We start from the raw sequence: 22,043 nt of genomic DNA on the forward strand, positions 1-22,043 counted from the left end.
CTTGGGTTAGGGGAGCTCGCACGGTCCTTATGTCCACAGGTTCAGTGGAGGGACCAGAACCCCCTCCTATGCTCCTGCCTTTGTCAAATCTCATTGCTGGTCTTTCTACTCTTTTCCTATTCCCTCTGCATTCACCCAACTTATAGTCTAGCTGTAGCGTGAGGTTAATTATATTGATACAGGAGGAGGGTTGCGGATCAATCTGGGAAAGCACATCTTTCATGTCGTCTTTTAATCCTTGGTAGAACAAGGCCGCCCTTTTTTCTTCAGGCCATTGGGTTTCTGCTACTAACTTTTGGAAGGTATTGATGTATACCATCAAGTCCTTGTTGCCCTGCTTTAACTTCAAGAGCTCTCTGTCTGCCGAAAAAGAGGATATCATAAAGGCTACTCTTGACTGATTCGTGGGAAAGGCTTAAGGTTTACATGTAAAATGCTAGAGTACCTGAGTCATGAAGACTTGGACTTTGGAGGCCTCCCCATGGAAAAGTTCAGGGGCGGCTAAGGGAATAGGCATGGGTATTTCTACTGTTAAAGGAGTATGAGCAGAAGGAGTTCCAAACTGAAATGGGCTTCCGCTAGTGCCACGGTCAACCTGAACATTGAACGGATTCCTCTGTAACCTGTTCACCACATCTTGCAGGGCTCCAGTCTCCGCCCTGGAGGTAGGAACCGGTGCCCTGGAATCTGTAATCTCCTGCTGTAGCGTTACTGACGTGGCTAACACGTCCTCTAGGATGGCCATGGTAGCAACAAACTGACCAGGAGAGGTATATTATACTTAAGGCTGAATATTCTGTCGTAGTCCTTCGAAGGCCTCTCAGGATCGGTTTGTTGCTCAAATGGGTCCACCTATTGACAACCTCAATTGCGAACTGCCATGAAGACATGGAAGATTAAGGGGGCCAATCGGGGGAAGGAAAGGATTGGAACAGCAGGGAGAGAGACCTGTAACAAAGGACAGGTTTGCGTAAGGCATAGGTTCAACATAAACAAGTATAACAGACCCTGCTTATTTCCTCATAGCAGCCCCTGTCTACCTGTAAACAAAAATACCCATGACGTGCAGCCATGTAGAGAAGGACGATTGGGTAGTCATCTGAGCCTTCTCTGGGCTCCCTAGTCTTCTACGTAGTAGCAGACCTTTATATAAAACTCAAGACTGGGTACTGTTGATAAATGAACAACATACAAACATCACATCACCATGATTATAAATCGTCACTTATCCTTTTTTATGGGGGAAAGATAACGATGTCTTGTACCCACCCGCACAGGTGTGTATGTAGACTTCACAAGGGAAGAAGGATAGGCTACTCCAGCTACCACGCTACCACTCTATGACCCCCTGCTAAAGATGAGACAAACATACACACACATCAATACATAAATCCTGGTATTCAATAAAGAGTTTGTAAATAAAAAAAATGCCTTTAAGTATTCAGGTTATGTTCATGAGAAAGGTCTGTCCTTGTGTATCGAAACAATATACCACCTGGTATCGGGGTTCACCCCCAAATGCAAGTGAATCGCAGTAAAAGGTTAGCTAAAGCGCTCAGCTTTGGAAATGTTCTAGCAAGGCTTATTGTTGTAAGGACACGCTATGTCCTTGTGAAGAAAATAACTGCCGCTTAGGAGCGAGCGCTCGGAATATTCTAATGGACTCTTGGTGGTGTCACCAACACCCTTACCCACCACACAGGAAGCTTCGGCAGGTCTGAAATCGCTGGTTGTCTCCTGTCGTGTGCACCCTTGCACTAGAATAATCAGGGTTGTTTTGGTCTCTGGCTTCGGCTTTCATAGCCAACCGGAACCTTTGTGCCGCGTCACTTCATGTGCGCGTGCATCACACCGGAAAGGCAGCTGGGAGCAGTAGTTCCATGAATACCGCCTCCCCCTTCCATTCCTTCTGCATCTCGCAGAAAAGGACGGCGGCTCTTTTCCAGTAAGCGGGGGAAACTGGAGGCTTAGCGGTCGGAGTCCTGATCATGACAGCACATCCCTCTCCCGAAGACCGCTGACACGAACCAGGTTTGTTGGGGTAACAGGCATGAAACAACCTGACACACCTAGGGGCATGTACTCCTGTGGCAGGTTCCCATGTGTATTCCTCCACACCATACCCTTTCCAAGATATCAGATACCATAGTTTGGATCCTCTCATCTTGGAATCCAGGATGGCTTGCACTTCATACTCAGGTTCGTTGTTAACCCATATCGGGGACGGTTTGTTTTTCACAGGAGTATAGGATGGTTTCAAAAGGGATACGTGAAACAGAGGGTGTATCTTCATTGTCTTTGGAAGCGCCAGTAACATAGGCAAGGACGATATCACTTTCTTTATCTGATATGGCCAGATGTATTTTTGGTTAAACACGCTGTATCTACGAAATCGAATGTTTTTTGTGGAGAACCATACAACATCTCCTACCTTATATTTAGGATTTGAGGAACAATGTTTGTCTGCCTGGCCCTTGCATGTCCCTTTTGCCTTTTCCAGGTTTCTGTAAATGTTTTTCACGGTTTGCTGTATGTGTCCTGACCTGGCTTGTACCTTAGGTACTTCTTGTGTAGCAGCTGGGTGTATCAAAGTGATATACCGGGGATGGAACCCATAGTTACTGTAAAAAGGGGAGTACTGCGTAGATGGTGTTTAGCTCTGTTGTACGCAATTTTGGCTAGACATAGCAACCCCACCCACGCATCTGAATTCTTCTCTACGTAACATCCCAAACATTGTTTGTGAGTTTGATTTAGTCTCTCGGTATGTCCGTCTGACTGTGGGTCGTAGCTCGTAGATTTGGACCTTTTCATGTGTAAAGAGGTACACCAGGCTTTCCCGAATTTTGCTGTGAACTGCGGGCCTCTGTCGGAAATGATATTGGCTAGAAGTCCATGTAACCTGATTACATGTATCAGTAAAAGTTTAGCGAGTTGTCCAGAAGAGGGTTCTTTAGCACAAGCGATGAAATGCCCCATCTTTGTGAGACTATCTACCACTACTACAATAGCCATACAACCTTTATCTTTTGGTAATCCTATTACAAAATCAAGAGAAATAGTCTCCCATGGTATCATTGGTGTAGGAAAACGTTGTAACAGCCCTTGGGGTTTTTTATGATCTGTCTTTGCTGTCACACATGTCTCGCAGCGGTGTAACATTTCTGTGGTGTCTTTAATCACGGACTGCCTCCAGAACTGTCGGTAGATCCTATAGAGAGTCTTCCGCATACCATTATGGCCGGCACTGGGTGTAGTGTGGCACCATTGTAGTATTTCTTTTCTTAGGGCCTGATTAGGCACTAGCAGTTGTTTGCCTATCATAGGGAGACCATTGATGACTTTCCATTGTTTGTGTTCCTTCAACTAGTTCTGCCAATAACGATTCCTGATCCCTGGTGCTGTTTTCTGGAGGAAGGTATCGGTCTGAAGCGCCCCAATCACCTTTGTGGGATCTAAAATGGAATGGATTTGTTTGGCTTTGTTTTCCTCAGGGGTTTCTTGCCGAGAAAGTGTGTCAGCCTTTCTGTTCTCTGCGCCAGGCCTATAGGTAACTACGTAATGAAACTCTGAAAAGAACAGCATCCAGCGTAGCTGTCTGCGGGATAACATGCGGGTAGACAGCACGAACTGCAGGTTGCGGTGGTCGGTATACACCGTCACCACATGGTTGGCTCCTAATAAAAAGTGTCTCCAGTCGCTGAATGCTTCTTTTATAGCCAGAAGCTCCTTCTCCGCAATGGTGTATCTAGTAATAATAATAATCTTTATTTGGATATAAAATATCCTTAAAAGAACACCACAATGATTCCGACAACAGTACACGTTATTAAGAAAAAATTAACCAATAAAACAACAGTGGTTAAATGAAGATCTTCCAAATCGCGCTATGCGGGTTCTTATTACATATGGGTAATTAAAAAGCACGGTCAGCATAGTTTTAAACAGAACATTAAAACAGAAGAGGTTTGTGATACTGACAATAAGCAATGTTGGGCTTGTAAAAGCAATCTGATGTTCAGCAAATAACTACCCGTTATGATAAAATAAAAGCAGATAAAACTCAGCAGCAAACACATCAATAGCAGCGGGTTATGATAAAAAGCGATCAAATAAAAACAGTTTTAGCAGCTTAGACATAGAGTGCAATTTAATTTAAACTATAGCTTAAAAAGGAGAAGCATGCATAAAATTATGATATGCAGAGCGTATATAGGTTGTATGAATGGTGTATCTAGTTTCGGCCTGATTCATCTTCCGTGACATTTAGGCAATAAGATGGAGTTGCCCAGTGGTTGGATGTCTCTGCGATAGAATGGCTCCAATAGCTACGTCAGAGGCGTCCCCCTCCACGATGTACAGACTTTCTGGGTCTGAGTGAGCCAAGATAGGAGCTGTGACAAAAGCGCCTTTCAGACTCTGGAAGGAGTTCTCAGCTTCCTTTGTCCAGAGAAAAGGTGCGTTTTTCTTCAGTAGTCGAGTGATAGGAGCCATTACATTAGAAAAGTGATTAATGAACCTGCAATAAAAATTTGCAAATCCAAGAAAACATTGGATATCTCGCACATTGGTAGGTTGGGACCAGTCTTTCACAGCTAGTATCTTTCTTTCGGACATCTTTTGTCCGGTCCATGTCAGCATGAGTCCCAAGATCTCGACTTCCTGAACGTGAAACTCACACTTACTAATCTTACAATACAGCATGTTTCGTCTTAGGGCCTCAAACACTTGTCATACATGTGAACAATGTTCTTCTATCGACGATGAGTAGATTAAAATGTCATCGATATAGGCCACCACAAACGTATCCAAATACTCCCGGAACACCTCATTTACAAAGTACTGAAACGCCACGGGAGCGTTGCACAGGCCAAAGGGCATTACTGTATACTCGTACAGTCCATAACTTGTGCAAAAGGCAGTTTTTCACTCGTTGCCCCCTCTTACCCTTACCAAGTGGTATGCCCCTTTCAGATCCAGATGTGTGTAAGTTACAGCGGTCTTTACCTGTTCCAGGAGAACCGGGATCAAGGGCAATGGGTACCTATTTTTGATTGTTACATTATTCACCGCTCTGTAGTCAATGCACGCTCTCTTCTCTCCGTTGGCTTTAGATATAAAGAAGAGAGGAGATGCAGCTGAAGATCTAGAGGGGCGTATAAACCCGTTTTCTAGATATTTATCTAGGTATTCCCTTAAGTGGGTATTCTCTGATTCAGTTAAGGCATACAGCCTTCCACAAGGAATTACTGTCCCAGGCATCAAATCAATCTGGCAATCGTAATGCCTATGAGGGGGTAAGGTGTCAGCTATCTTTTCACAAAAGACATCCTAATAGTCCCTGTAACAGGAAGGCAGTTGGACGTCGGTTTCGGCAGCTGTTGCTACGGTATGTGATGGATTTACCTTGAGCTCGGATGTCTGAAGTTCCCCTAAACAATGATCGCTACACCAAGAACCCCCAAACTCCACCTGCTTTTCCTTCCAATTAACCACCGGGTTGTCTAGCCTCCACCAAGGGAGACCTAGTATTAAGCCTTACTTTTGGGCCTCAATGACATTGAAGCTCAACCATTCACTATGTCTTTCTTCACACCTCATCTCCAAACTGTCAGTGTGGAAACTTATAGGGCCTGTACTCAGCTTTTTTCCGTCAACTGCCAACACTTCTTCAGGGTTTTCCTTTGCCAGTAACCCAAGACACAAATTTCTGGCCATACCAAGATCTATAAACAACCCTGTGGGCCCTAAATCGATCATGGCACTCAAGGCCTGCCAACCTTTGTGAGTCTTTAACCTCACCAAAGAAAGAAGTGTTGGGAAGATAGTTTGGTGCTGTCTGTTATGGAAGGGATATGAACGCCACCCAAGGATTTCCCTTCTACATTCCTTGAGTGTGTCAGTTTTCCTGAGGGCTTTCAGGGCTCACTACTAAGGTTTGTTTCACTCCAAAACTTGATCGGGGTTTTGCGAGACATTCTTTTACGAAATGCCCCTTTTTACCACAGTACATACAGAGACCTTTTTTCCTTCGGATCTCTCTTTCAGCTTGGGTTAGGGGAGCTCGCACGGTCCTTATGTCCACAGGTTCAGTGGAGGGACCAGAACCCCCTCCTATGCTCCTGCCTTTGTCAAATCTCATTGCTGGTCTTTCTACTCTTTTCCTATTCCCTCTGCATTCACCCAACTTATAGTCTAGCTGTAGCGTGAGGTTAATTATATTGATACAGGAGGAGGGTTGCGGATCAATCTGGGAAAGCACATCTTTCATGTCGTCTTTTAATCCTTGGTAGAACAAGGCCGCCCTTTTTTCTTCAGGCCATTGGGTTTCTGCTACTAACTTTTGGAAGGTATTGATGTATACCATCAAGTCCTTGTTGCCCTGCTTTAACTTCAAGAGCTCTCTGTCTGCCGAAAAAGAGGATATCATAAAGGCTACTCTTGACTGATTCGTGGGAAAGGCTTAAGGTTTACATGTAAAATGCTAGAGTACCTGAGTCATGAAGACTTGGACTTTGGAGGCCTCCCCATGGAAAAGTTCAGGGGCGGCTAAGGGAATAGGCATGGGTATTTCTACTGTTAAAGGAGTATGAGCAGAAGGAGTTCCAAACTGAAATGGGCTTCCGCTAGTGCCACGGTCAACCTGAACATTGAACGGATTCCTCTGTAACCTGTTCACCACATCTTGCAGGGCTCCAGTCTCCGCCCTGGAGGTAGGAACCGGTGCCCTGGAATCTGTAATCTCCTGCTGTAGCGTTACTGACGTGGCTAACACGTCCTCTAGGATGGCCATGGTAGCAACAAACTGACCAGGAGAGGTATATTATACTTAAGGCTGAATATTCTGTCGTAGTCCTTCGAAGGCCTCTCAGGATCGGTTTGTTGCTCAAATGGGTCCACCTATTGACAACCCCAATTCCGAACTGCCATGAAGGCACGGAAGATTAAGGGGGTCAATCGGGGAAGGAAAGGATGGGAACAGCAGGGAGGGAGACCTGTAAAAAAGGAAAGGTTTCCGTAAGGCATAGGTTCAACATAAACAAGTATAACAGACCCTGCTTATTTCCTCATAGCAGCCCCTGTCTACCTGTAAAGAAAAATAACAATGACATGCAGCCATGTAGAGAAGGACGATTGGGTAGTCATCTGAGCCTTCTCTGGGCTCCTTAGTTTTCTACATAGTAACAGACCTTTATAGAAAACTCAAGACTGGGTACTGTGGATACATGAACAACATATAAACATCACATCACCATGATTATAAATTGTCACTTATGTATTTTTATGGGGGAAAGATAACAATGTCTTGTACCCACCTGCACGGGTGTGTATGTAGGCTTCACAAGGAAAGAAGGATAGGCTACTCCAGCTACCACTCTATGACCCCCTGCTAAAGATGAGACAAACATACACACACATCAATACATACGGATCCTGGTATTCAATAAAGAGTTTGTAAATCAAACGATGCCTTTAGGTATTCAGGTTGTGTTCATGAGAAAGGTCTGTCCTTGTGTATAGTAACAATATACCACCTAGTATTGGGGTTCAGCCCCAAATGCGAGTAAATCGCAGTAGAAGGTTAAGCAAAGGTCTCAGCTTTGGAAATCTTCTAGCAAGGCTTATTGTCTTAAGGACACGCTATGTCCTTGTGAAGAAAATAACTGCAGCTTAGGAGTGAGCGCTCGGAATATGCTAATGGACTTTTGGCGGTGTCACCGACACCCTTATCCCACCACACAGTAAGATTCAGCAGGTCTGAAATCGCTGGTTGCCTCCGGAGATGTGCACCCTTGCACTCGAATAATCAGCGGTGTTTTGGTCTCTGGCTTCGGCTTTCATAGTCAAAGGGAACCTGTGCGCGTGCATCACACCGCAAAGGCGGCTGGGAGCGGTAGTTCCGTGAATGCCGTCTCCCCCTTCGATTCCTTCCGCATCTTGCGGAAAAGGACGGCGGCTCTTTTCCAGTAAGCGGGGGAAACTGGAGGCTCAGCGGTCGGGTCACGACCATGACAATCCCGAGCTAATCAGCATGTCAGTCGATCCCCCAATTTGTCTGCCTCTTCAGGAGGACCGTCTGTCGCAGCAGCAGGGGACGGTCCTCCACCCGCACCTGTCAAGTCTCCACCTACATGCGTGGAGATTGAGCGGCGAAAGTTGAGGCCATTTGACTTGCCACCTGAAGTCTGTGATGTGATTCTGGCAGCCAGGCTTCCCTCCACAAAAACGGTATACGCCTGCAGGTGGAACAAATTTGTGGCATGGTGCACAGCAAAGGCTGTGGATCCACTTTCTGCCCCCCTTTCATAGGTTCTCCTCTTCCTTCTTTCTCTTGCCCAGCAGGGCTCTGCTCTGGGCACTATCAAAGGCTGTCTCTCGGCCATTTCAGACTTCTTAAGGCTTTCTGATCAGCCTTCTCTGTTCAAGTCCCCAGTTGTGAATAGATTCTTGAAAGGCATCACACACATGTTCCCTCCTGTTCCCTTTGTGATGCCTCGGTGGGACTTGAATCTGGTACTAACTTATCTGATGTGCGCTCCCTTCGAGCCACTTCATAACTGTCCTCTTTGTCTTCTGACTCTTAAAACTGCATTCCTGGTTGCCATCACCTCTGCCAGGAGAGTGAGTGATCTCCAGGCTCTGTCTTCTAAACCTCCTTTCCTCTCTGTCCATCCCGACAAGGTTGTTCTGAGGACTCGTCCTTCTTTCCTGCCCAAGGTGGTTACACCCTTTCATATCGGGCAGTACATCACCTTGCCCACCTTCTTTCTGCCTCCGCATCCCTCAAAAAAGGAAGAGAGGCTCCACCGTCTGGACCCAAAACGTGCACTCTCCTTTTAACTAGAGCGCACACACAAGTTCCGGGTGAACAACCAGCTTTTTGTTGGTTACGTGGGTGCTAAGAAGGGACGGGCGGTGCACAAGTGGACCATCTCGCAGTCGGTCGTTTTGTGCATCAAGATCTGTTACTCCTTGGCGAAAAAGTATCCTTCTGTGGGACTGCGCGCCCATTCAACTTGGGCCACGGTGGCTACTACTGTCCTGGGTCGGGGAGTCCCCTTGCAGGACATCTGTCAGGCAGCTACGTGGTCCTCACTGCACATGTGTGCTAGACACTACTGCATGGACAGCCAAGTCCGGAGAGATGGCATTTTCGGCCGTTCTGTTCTCCAGGACTTTCTGGTGTGTTCTTGGTTTGCAGATCCACCACCGGGTTCGTATTGCTGGGGTATCTATTCTAAGGTAAGGACTCTAACACTAACCTGTTTCTTTCAGATGCACAAGTTACTTACCTTCGGTAACGATATATCTGTAAGAAAAAGTAGTTAGTGTTAGATTCCTTACCGCCCCACCCATCCTCTCCGTTCTGCGAACCGATATCTAGGGTTAAGGTATCTCCCTAGGAGGGCCCAAGTTTCTTGGCACCGATGTCGGTTTTTTGCATGGCTCTGCGTTCCTGGCGAGGAGAGCTATGTACAGAACTGATGTCAGCGCGCAAGGGTGGCGTCTAAGTACTCCGACGACATCATCCCGGCGTGCCCAACGACGGACGCGGAGCCACAGACTACGCCTGCCGACGTGCAGGGGTACTGCTGATGAAAACTTTCCGGATCCAGTCTGACGCCTGGGGATATTCTAAGGTAAGGAATCTAACACTAACTACTGTTTCTTACAGATATATCTTTATCGAAGGTAAGTAACTTGTGCTTCACCACACAATGAAGGGCCTCCGCTGTCATCTACTCTAAGATAATTGACCCCAAGATACAAAATTCAGAACAAGATCCTATATACATACGGCAAGATCCCGAACCAGACTCTGTAATAGTCTCTGCCGTAAGAAAGAAAAATCCTTCCACTCCAGAGACTTCAGTCCCACTTGAGAAAGTAGGAAGTAAAATATGCAACTCTGCAGCTATCACTTTTTAGAACTCTAGTTAATCTAGCCTATTAGTGAGATATGATCAAACGCTATTTTAATCTCTTGCTGCTTTTGCAGATTATCTTTTTAAAGACATGAGACAAGATTTTATGGAGATTATACAAGAAGGACAGACTGTCTCAAATCATTCTAGCAGCGCATCCATAGGTGAAGCAGATCTGGCCATTACACAATTCTGCAATAGTATACCTCTTCACTGGTTGCCTCGGCTTAGACTTACTTCCCTGAACCTGGATGCTCAGTTGAAATTCATTGGACCAGATATAAAGCCTATTTTCAGTTCACAGTTTTTCCATTCGGTCTAAAGTACACAGCCAGAAAATTCTCCAAATGCATAGTGGTGGTTGCAGCTCACCTCCGGAGAAAGATTTACATTCACCCTTATCTGGAGAAATGGCTGATAAATTCACACTCTTATCGTCAAGCACAGTTGGATTTGATGGATTTCAACATAACTAATCTCTTGACAAGGATGGGGTTCCATATCAATCACACAAAGTCAATCTCTTCACCTCGCCAACTTCTTTATTACCTAGGAGCTACTCTGGATACTATTAAAGGAGAAGTGAATCCTTCAGGGGAGAGAGTGTACATCATTTTCAGTAATTTCACCTACTGCTTCAAATGTTGCGTCCAATAGATGGACAAATTTCTTCTCTACTAGATTCAGTGGCGTCTTGCATTTATCTAGTTCCAAATGTGCATCTCCAAATGAGATCCTCAGCAGCAGTGCCTCGAAGACCAATGGTCTCAAAGGAAGGACAACTGGGAAGAAAAACTTTATCTCACCATTCAAGCCGAACAATCTCTGATGTGATGGTGCAAGAGACACAAGTTTTTTCAAGGATCTTTCAAAATAGACAATTGTTTCAGATGATTTCCTGACAGGATGGGGAGCTCAGTTACAAAATCTCCCAGTACAAGGCCATTGACTGCAAAAAAGCAATACTACCACATAAATGTTCTGTTACTGAAGCTTTCAGCTAGCCTTGAAGGTTTTTGCACCATCTCTAATGACCAGGCAGGATACTTATTCAAAAAGACAATACCACAATGCTGCACTATCTAAACAAGTAAGGGGGTATCAGATAAAGGATTCTGGGGCATATTACCAAGGGGGGCGATAGGCAATTATCGCCGGTTTAGTGGCCGTTTTCGGCCGCTAAGCGGCGATAATTCTATCTCTGTATTAGCAAGCTGTCTCTAACAGCAGTTAGCGACAGCTTTTAGGCGATAGCGAGCGGTTTGGGGCCCGCTTTGCATGTCAGCGATATTTATCGCTAATGACATGCAAAGTGAGCGTACCCAACCTTTTAGCGACTGAAAGTAGTCGCTATCGCCTATTAGCAAGGCGGGTGTAGCGATGGAAATATTCCCGCTATCGCCAAAAACTAACGCCTGCTCAGACCAGTTCTTAGCCATGTTATCCAATGGGAGGTGGATAACATGGCTAAGAGCATTTTGTCGCTAATGTGTGAATATTGCTGTATTCTCAGCGATATTCACTCTATCGGCAGAAAAATTATCGCTTTGGAGATAAACGTTGCTAATAGCAAGTTATCACAGCGATAATTTCCGGCGATGCTTAGCGAAAAAAAAATCGTTGCAAAGCCTAGTTAGCGATAAATATCGCTACTCGTTGGTAATATGCCCCTATGTATCTAGAAGCTCAAACAATCTAGCATTGGTTACTTTCAAGGATCTATCGATGATTCCATCAATTCAATTACAAGGCATCTAAAATTGTCAAGTAGATACTACATAGACAACCACAAATGGAAATTAGACAATGAAGTTTTACTAAGTATTTTCCAACACTTGGGGTGCTTCCGTACATAGCCTTATTCACCACAAGACAGCACCTAAAATGGCCAAACTTTGCATTGAGAATGTGGGAGCCAAAAATATTGGGCAATGCTCATTTGATTGATTGGTCGAAAAGGTTTCTCAATGCTTTCCTCCGATTCCATTAATCCCAACAGTGCTAATCAGGCTAAAAGCATTGGATGCCTTTATTTTTCGAATGCAAAAACAACAAATGATGGACAGAATGCAGAACAATGTCATACATTCACCCCAGTACAGGGATCTGGGCCTAAATCCATCGTTTTTTTGCACTCCACACCACCCCAGTCCAGACATAGCCATATGCAAATCAGCCTCGACCCTGTGCCTCATGGGAACAGTTCATCCCGAACTGCCAAGCCATGTCTTTCCTGAACCGGAATCAAGCATCCTAGGACCGGTTTCTGGCTATCAGCTGTCTTCAGCCAGAATAGCTTGACTCCAGTGGTGTGGAGAGCATGGGACTCACGTCTGAGCATACCCATCCCACTCGGGGTGACAAATGCAAAAACAACAAATGATGGACAGAATGCAGAACAATGTCATAAATTCACCCCAGTACAGAGATCTGGGCCTAAATCCATTGCTTTTTTGCACTCCAGACCACCCCAGTTCAGACATGGCCATATGCAAATCAGCCTCGACCCTGTGCCTCATGGGAACAGTCCAGCCCAAACTGCCAAGCCATGTCTTTCCTAGACCGGAATCAAGCATCCTAGGACCGGTTTCTGGCTATCAGCCGTCTTCAGCCAGGATAGCTTGTTTCCAGTGGTGTGGGGAGCATGAGACTCACGTCTGAGCATACCCATCCCACTCGGGGCGACAAATGCAAAAACAACAAATGATGTGTCATACATTCACCCCAGTACAGAGATCTGGGCCTAAATCCATGTTTTTTTTGCACTCCACACCACCCCAGTTCAGACATGGTCATATGCAAATCTGCCTCGACCCTGTGCCTCATGGGAACAGTCCAGCCCGAACTGCCAAGCCATGTCTTTCCTGGACCGGAATCAAGCATCCTAGGAGCGGTTTCTGGCTATCAGCCGTCTTCAGCCAGGATAGCTTGACTCCAGTGGTGTGGAGAGCATGGGACTCACGTCTGAGCATACCCATCCCACTCGGGGTGACAAATGCAAAAACAACAAATGATGGACAGAATGCAGAACAATGTCATACATTCACCCCAGTACAGAGATCTGGGCCTAAATCCATCGTTTTTTTGGTCTCCACACCACCCCAGTTCAGACATGGCCATATGCAAATCAGCCTCGACCCTGTGCCTCATGGTAACAGTCCAGCCCGAACTGCCAAGCTATGTCTTTCCTGGGCCGGAATCAAGCATCTTAGGACCAGTTTCTGGCTATCAGCCGTCTTCAGCCAGGATAGCTTGACTCCAGTGGTGTGGAGAGCATAGGACTCGCGTCTGAGCATACCCATCCTACTCGGGGTGACAAATGCAAAAACAACAAATGATGGACAGAATGCAGAACAACGTCATACGTTCACCCCAGTACAGAAATCTGGGCCTAAATTCATCGGTTTTTTTTGCACTCCACACCACCCCAGTTCAGACATGGCCATATGCAAATCAGCCTCGACCCTGTGCCTCATGGGAACAGTCCAGCCCGAACTGCCAAGCCATGTCTTTCCTGGACCGAAATCAAGCATCCTAGGCCCGGTTTCTGGCTATCAGCTGTCTTCAGCCAGGATAGCTTGATTCCAGTGGTGTGGGGAGCAGGGGACTCACGTCTGAGCATACCCATCCCACTCGGGGTGACAAATGCAAAAACAACAAATGATGGACAGAATGCATAACAATGTCATACATTCACCCCAGTACAAAGATCTGGGCCTAAATCCATCGTTTTTTGCACTCCACACCACCCCAGTTCAGACATGGCCATATGCAATTCAGCCTCGACCCTGTGCCTCATGGGAACAGTCCAGCCCGAACTGCCAAGCCATGTCTTTTCTGGACCGGAATCAAGCATCCTAGGACCGGTTTCTGGCTATCAGCCGTCTTCAGCCATGATAGCTTGACTCCAGTGGTGTGGAGAGCATGGGACTCACGTCTGAGCATACCCATCCCACTCGGGATGACAAATGCAAAAACAACAAATGATGGACAGAATGCAGAACAATGTCATACATTCACCCCAGTACAGAGATTTGGGCCTAAATCCATCGTTTTTTTCCACTCCACACCACCCCAGTTCAGACATGGCCATATGCAAATCAGCCTCAACCCTGTGCCTCATGGGAACAGTCCAGCCCGAACTGCCAAGCCATGTCTTTCCTGGACCGGAATCAAGCATCCTAGGACCAGTTTCTGGCTATTTATTTTTCTAATAGCACCAGAGTGGCCCAGAAAATGGTTTCTTCCAGCGCTACTTCACCTCTCCATCAGACTCCACAAGAGTCTGATGGAGAGGTGCTGAGCAAACACAAGCCCCTGTCGCGGATGCAAGGGAAGATTTTTCACTCTAACATACACTCCTTGAATGTGGGGATATGGCTCCTAAAATGACTCAATATGGCCACTGAAATATTCCTCAATACTGTATGGCAATTCTCAAGGAAACTAAATGTCCGAGCACAAGAGCGTCTTACACTTTTATGTGGAAAAGATTTGTCATCCGGTGTCTCTAAAACAAAACAAAGATACAATTAGATGCCAAGAAGATGCCATTTTACCTCATCTGCTTCATTTGGCATGATCAAAATTACAATTCAACTTGATCAAAGTATATTTAGCTTCTACAGCAGCATACAGAAAATAACTAAATCAAAGATCCTTCTTTTCTATACCAGTAGTTAAAGACTTCTTGGAAGGATTAAAAACGACTTTCCTCTTATTGGACAGATGCTCCTCCTTGGGAGTTAAATCTAGTTTTATCTAAATGAATAGCTCTTACCTAAGACCTCAATGCAGCATCTCATCTGGAAGGTAGCCTTTTTAGTAGGTATTACATCATTATGGAGAGTTAGCGATTTGCAGGCTCTATTTTCTGTCGAACCATTGAACATTTTTCACAGCAATAGAATAGTATTAAGAAAACATCCCTTTTTTACGAAGAATGTTGTTAGATTTCCACATTAATGAAACAATTTCCCTTACTGGTACTTGTCAATAACTTTCCTTCACCAGCAGAAAGGACCCTTAACTGTTTAGAAGTTCGGAGAGATCTAAAGTTCAATTTAGATAAAACTGTAGATATCCACAAAACAAATTAGTTGTTCATAAATTATGAACCTTTAAGAACTGGTATGGCTTCATGTAATCAAATTATAGCTAGATGGATAGTTTTCTGTGGTATACACCTGTTACAACGCATTTGTTACAACGCACTACTGTTACAACGCGACTTTTACAACGCATACCATTACAACGCATTGCGCTGGGGGGCTCTCTAGGATAGGGAATAAGTATAATTTACTATCCAACACCTTCCCTAGGGTCCACGGGGACTGGAGTTAGAATAGTAAATTATACTTACCACTATCCAGCACCTCAAAGCGCTATGCGTTGTAATGGTATGCGTTGTAATGGTCGCGTTGTAACAGTAGGTAGTTGTAATAGTATGCGTTGTAACATGGTACATCCGTTTTCTGTATTACCTTTTGCTATCAATTAGCTAACACTCTACCAGGTAACCCTAGAGCCCAGTCTACACGTACTAAAGATACATCTGTTGTTTGGATTAAAATTGTCCTAATTACAGCTACATAGAAATCTGTTGATACTTTAGTAAAACATTCCTCTTTAGACGAAGATTCAAGAGCTGATTATTTGTTAGGCCAAGAAACTTTAACCCCTCCTTTTTTAGGACAGTGGGTTCAAACTGACTTAACCCTTATGTGTCCGATTCTTTCACTTTGTTTTTAATTGAGTTCGAATCACCCCTCTATTAAAAGTGTTGGCAGGGGGAGTGATCTATACTCATTTTAACTTGCACCTTTATGTCATACTTTTGCACTGACTAAAAACTGGAACCCGATGAAGACAAACGGCTACTGACCATGTGTGGGTGCCTGATGGTTCCTTTTTCCTCACTAGGAATTCACTACCTTTATTCTAAATTGACACAGTCTTTGTTGGCTTAGTGCATTTACGGGTGGTGGTGGTAGTGATAGGTTGTCTTACCTCTTCTTACCCTCGAGTTTTATTTTTTATTTTTTGAAGTTTGAGATACTCTCTAGTTGTTTCTGCAAGAAACTTTAAAACATATTTTTAAGTAGAGTAAGTCTTAGTTGCCACACGCCAGTTTAATCTTTGCCTTAATTTGTTTTATTGTGTATAGCTTTGCATTGACTACCAGGCCCGGACTGGCCATTGAGGGCACCGGGCAATCCCCTGGTGGGCCGCATGGTTGGGGGCCGTTTTGGGCCCCTTGGGCCGTTTTTGTGACAGGGCCGTTATGCTGCAAAAACAGCCCTGTAACAAAAACGGCCGAAAACCGGCCCTGTCACAGAGCACGGTCGCACCTCACCCCCCTCCCTCCAGGAGGAGAAGGGGGCCGGCCGAGCACTTTGCCAGGGCCGGTTCTGGTTCCCAGTCTGGCCCTGTTGACAACCGTGAGTTAGGGATATGCTTGCTACTGTATACTATGTTTATGACCATCAGTGAGGAGCCTATGATGCAGAAGGAAAAGTTACTTATTTGTACTCCTAGTTATGCATTGTAGGCATCCTCAGTAAAGTCATAAACAACCCTCCCTTTTCAAATGACCTACTTGTTATATTAAAATGTTATCTAATCAATATTTAGGGACTCTCAGAGAAACGAATTCTAGGTGTTAGAGATCCAGAGGTACGAATGCAGTCCAAAGTTATCGGGGTAATATTCCAATTAAAGAAGATCAGTAGTCGGCATATAAAAACGCCAAAGCAGATTCTTGATCGTCTGTATACATGGATGCCAGGCAATTGAGCGCCTTCTAAAAAGTTCTGTAGTCAGCATGTTAAATCACCAAGGCTTTGCAACACATTAATTGACTGTGAATGTGGAGGTCGTTTTTCACGTTCCAGCACAGGATACTTTTATATTCTTCCACAAATTAATTATCCACGTAGTTCAGATTTATTGATACATTCTTAGATTGAATCCTTTATGACCAATCAAAAAACCCAACAATTATTTCATAAGTATTTCCTTCAGGAGTCTTGGGTTTATGTATTGTTTTTACTCATGAGCAGCCATTATCACTCCCTACTAAAGAGGACTTTGGCCAAGTCACAGGATCCAGCAAACTTCAGGCCCATCTCAAACCTTCCCTTTATTAATAAACTCTTGGAGGAAGAAGCTATTTATCAACTGCAAGCGTTCATTGAAGCATATACTGTACTCCACTACAAACAATCAGGGTGTGGCTGAGGGAGAGGAATTGAGAATGAGATTAATGATATTAAGGAAGACCTGATCCCTTCTATGGGCAAGCATAAGTCAATCAATCAATCAATCAGGGGTTTATAAAGACCTGTAAGGGTCTCAAAGCCCTGGGGGGGAGGGATGGGCGGGGAGGGGGTGGTGTGCAGTCTTGATCTTTCTAGGCCGATGGACAGAATACAATGCAATGCAGTGCTGTTAGGGTCTCTAGAAAACAGGTCAATGATCACCAGTTCAGCCCTTGATTGCTCGCAAATTACAATGGCTCCCCCTTATTTTTTTATTATAGGCAGAATATGTCCAACTCTACATCCACCTGGTCAGCCTTGACTCATGAAACAACATTGTTAGATGCCTAAAACTATCTAATTGGGAATGAATCACAGCTTTTTTTGTCTCAATGATATGAAGACCAACATTCTGTCTGCTATTCTTCTGGACAATCAGTTTGGGGGTCACCAAGTCTTACTCAGCCAATAAAGACCCAGGGGCATAAAAGCTGAAAAAAAGATTCATATTTCGACAGCCCTCAAATAATTTCATTGCCTTTTAGTGCTGCAAATATTAATACTTGTTTGCAGTCTTTGGATAACGGGAGGGTTGTGGCTTCAAATTGTTACAGGCTCTTTACCCACATTCACAGACTGTCCTGCAGATTTGTTCAAGCAAAATCAATTGCAAGAAACACAGAGGGTGTCGAACAAGAACTGGTGACCAACTTTGGCTATCAGGGTGCATAGATTTGAAGGTGATTCTCAGTTTGGCTGTATTCTAGAAAAAGTAAATAAACTCTGCCTATTGAAAAGGCTTTTCCCATCTCTCCATGAAGCTTCCAGGACACCCTTCCCCTCATCAGGGATATGGCTCAGATATTCACAAAGTTATCACAGAGGAGTCAGGTATCTGAGTATCTAATGTGTGATCCCAAGCCACCTCTGTTAAAGTTCTCCCACCACTGTGGATTCAACATGCCGCTCGTCCTCAACCACACTTCAGAATGTCTCCATCCACAAGATACACTTAACAGAATTTTTAAATTCATACATAAATTAATAAGTAAAGTCATCCAGTAGGTTTCCATTGGAAATCAAAAATCTCATAGAAAACCCACAGTGCTGCTGCTGATAACAGGGATCTAACTGAACACATACAATTTAGGAGATGGATCTTACATAGAATGTCTGTAGCATCTTCTCATTACCTAGCAGGCTCTGCCACTGTATCTTTACTGTGGAAAATTGTTAAATACAGATCTGTTACAGTTAACGCACCTACTTCCTTAACGTTCCCTGTACGTGCTGATTTAATGGTAGTCTGTACAGACCAGTGACTACTCCCAAGAAAATACCTACCGCAAAACAAAAAAATGATACTAAATGGCAGTTGGCCTTATTTAAAATTTGGCAACTTTGTCACCAGCCATCTTCCATGTCAAAGGGCTGCTGGAATACAGATACTGGCATACATGAATCTCTGCAGCTTCAGTGTTGAGCAGGCACCATGTTTGATTACCACTCCCAGCATTCATTTGTTTCTGAAACAAATTTCCAAAGAAGGAGCTTGTTTCAGAAAATAAAAACAAATAATGGACAGGATGCTTCCTGCATATGGGGCCGTATTTGTTTGGAAATGTAAGACAGACCCAGAAAGGGAACATCAGTGGCCGTAGCCCCTACTTAAAGAGAACAGAGCTGTTGCCACTATGACATGACAGCTCTGTGGCAGACAGGTGTTCAAGTCAAGGGTTTCCTTTGACAGTGTTAGTTTGTGCTCCACCACCGGAAACCCCTTTGGTTTCCCAATTTGAAATAAGGTGGGAAAACCACACATTTGGTGGGGTAGAGTTTTGGCAATATATGGCGGAGCTTCTTTTCCACAAAACTCTTATTGTTGCCCAGACTGTTGCCAAAGGCCTTTCATAGCAGTGCTCACTGCAGTCTGCATTTATGCTTCACCCAACCAAGCTGCCTTCTTCCTGCCTTCTGTGACAGAAAGAACACGTGTCTTTTTAAGTTCAGAGACTGTGAACTCAAGCTTTCTGTTGTCAAGGCAGTATTGTGGAATGTGAAGTCTGCCACCATAACTTCCTTCTGCAGTGCTGTGGTGAAGGTGATATCTGCAAAGCTCTTTCCTTGACCATCCACTTCAGCTGTAGCCCAGAAGAGCTCTTGGACAGGATGGCGAAGAAGCCGAGTGTCTGTGAATCAGAGGTAAGAGGAAGGGTCCCTTGGCCAAAAGCGAAAGATGTTCTTCTACAGAACAGGTCTCGGAGACCTATCAATCATTCTCACCTCAAAGAAGTCTTAATCTCTGTAAAGAACCTGGGGTGAATTTATCTACAGTGTGGTTAATCTATCTGAATGTATGGACAGGGTTGCCAGATGACAAGGAATGCCCTTAAAGCTCTATTGCATGGTCTTGATCTGAGGGTAGCTTTTTATTACCCTCTGTTTTTCACTCTGTTAATACTGTGATTTGCAGACTCAAGGTAGCAGTCGGCCAACTTCAAACATTTGGGCATTTAGAAATTTTAGTTTTGGATAACTCAGCCAGTAAGATCGCTCAGCGAGTTTAGTATTCTCTGCTGACATCTTTTGTAACAAGCCAGTCAAGGACAAAGTAGCCTTTCATCCATCCAAAGCGGCAAAATTTGGTAATAGTAAAATCTGTTTTTCATCCTTTGATAATCATTCATATTCTTAATCACCAACTATCCACACGTGTAGGATCCTAGACTACTGTTCTTAACAGAGAAAAATACATCTCTCCAATCATAAAAAAAGGAATGCAGTTGTAAAGGCAACCAACACAACTTTTCTGTTTTGCTAGCTCAAAAGCCTCTGCTGTCAAAATCATTTTTAGTTTCTACTTTTGACAGAACTGCAAACGCCTTGGTTACCTACATTGTTATTTATGATTGCACACTCTCCACACAGGCGGCGGCTTGTACACTTCAATCTGATGGAGGCTCCTACCTGCAGATTCCTTATCATAGAATATTCCCCAGACATCATACTGGATCAGGAGCAGAAACCATGCACACCTGTAGGTAGGGTTGAACGGATCCACATTGCTGTCATAGGCGTTGTTCGTGCAAGATATCAATTGCGGTGCCTATCTTGATGCCACCCCAGCTCGCTGACTGCTGTTTCTTTCTTTCCACAGCATCAGCGTGGATCTAGAACAGCAACCCTGGTAAATTTTTGACCAACTTTTCAACATTTTTGCCACCTGTTATGAGCAGTTCTGCTCCCAGTCGGCTAGAGATGTCCCCTAAAAAGCCACTGGCTTTTAAACCCTGCATAGCCTGTCACTGGCAATGTATGTGATGTACCGCCACCTAGTTTGCCTTTAGTGCCTGGAGTCAGATCATGACTCTAGGAACTGTTGTGACTGATGCACCATGAATCACAAATGAATTCAGGAGTGGGAGATGAAACTCCTGGCAGCCTTACATTGAAAAATTTCTCATCACTCCAGGTCCCAGTTATGTGGAAGGTCCCAGGCCCGTTCTCAGAGCTGTTATTGCCACTAGAAGTTATCGTCAGGTAAGTACCAGTAGCATAAAAGTCCAAGAAGTCAAAGCACTCTTCCAGTTCACTGCGCCGGTCCAAGTCATCAGACGAGGGGCGGGGATGACACCATAAGTCTAGGCCTCACTCCTGCACCCCACACTCAGAGCCTGTGACTGAGTTTTCTCCATGCCTTCCTGATTTTTCTAGAGCCGGAGCAAACCTTACCCAACTCAGGGAGATTTATGAGACTATGCACCTCATTTTTGAGTGTATGGACTCCTCTGGAGCGCCTCTGGGCTCCACTGCCACAGCAAGTTTACCAACTGGATTCCCTCCAACAGCTTTGCCCTTGGTGCCAGCCAGGTCCTTTAGATCTGGTTCCAGATCTGGCCTGACCCCCGTTGGGAATCCACAACCTTCGCAGGAGTCCGGTCCTATTGGCCTGTTACGCGTGTCTGAGAGACTGTAGTGGTGCTAAGCCCATAGTCATTCCTGACTTAGACACATAGTCAGACCAACATCTTGTAACATCAACACCGGCGCCAACCGGACCTTGTCTGAGTCAGAGACAGTGCCTACCTTCCTTGAAAGGCCCAGTTGGGATTTTGACTAGATCGTATTACTACCTGGATCCCCATGATGACCCTTTGATCCACTCAGAGGACTTAAACTGGTATGGTGAGCTGGGAGGTGCAACTGGTCTGGGCACATTGCCAGATGCTGACTTGGTCACTCCTCATAGTGTGGTCCGCTATAGCAGGGCGGCCGAGGTTCTCATCCTCCAGCTGCCCTTCATGGAAATCTAGACCAATGTCTTGACCGAGGTGCTTCAGCCCGGGCTGTTCCACTCTGAACCCCTACTGTCCTTTAATGAAGCCCTCTCCGATATCCTGATTAAGCCTGAGCCGAGCCCTGTAGGGGCACCCTTTGCCCCTTTGCGCAAGACAGTTGCATGTCACCAAAGCCGAGCTCCTGGGCACCCAGCTTTCCTCACCCAGCACATCAATCCTGAGAGCCTGGCAGTGCAAAGTGAATCCCGGCGTGTTCCCTACCACTCCATCGGATAGGGAATATAAGAGGCTAAATACCTTCAGGAAAATGATTTTTACTTCTGCCATCCTTGTTGGTGAACACAGCATGCCTCTTGAGTTGATATAGACACACTGTGTGAGACTCAGTTGCGCAGGTGCTGCCTATGGTGTCGGAGGAGTCATGAGGAATCCTGAATCAGGTTATTGCCAAAATCATGGTGTGAGAAAATGGGGTTCTGTTGCAGTACCCTTCCCCCCACACTTTTTGCCTGGCTTTTGATGTAACTTTGACTGTAGGGTACGGGGTCCCCGCTATCCAG

At 45.0% G+C, this 22,043-nt stretch overlaps 1 protein-coding gene across 3 annotated transcripts in view; it reads left to right on the forward strand.

Moving 5' to 3' along the window:
* The window catches only part of SPEG (striated muscle enriched protein kinase), a 1,422,155-nt gene that overhangs the window by 958,245 nt on the left and 441,867 nt on the right, over positions 1-22,043 (forward strand). For all 3 annotated transcript variants that reach the window (XM_086954403.1, XM_086954404.1, XM_086954405.1), the window contains one exon: positions 19,327-19,387. In XM_086954403.1, coding sequence (XP_086810529.1) covers positions 19,327-19,387 — 61 coding nt within the window. The remainder of the gene's footprint in view (positions 1-19,326; positions 19,388-22,043) is intronic.

The sequence above is a fragment of the Lissotriton vulgaris genome, chromosome 2_1 (assembly GCF_964263255.1).
Source record: "Lissotriton vulgaris chromosome 2_1, aLisVul1.2, whole genome shotgun sequence".
Taxonomy (NCBI): domain Eukaryota; kingdom Metazoa; phylum Chordata; class Amphibia; order Caudata; family Salamandridae; genus Lissotriton; species Lissotriton vulgaris.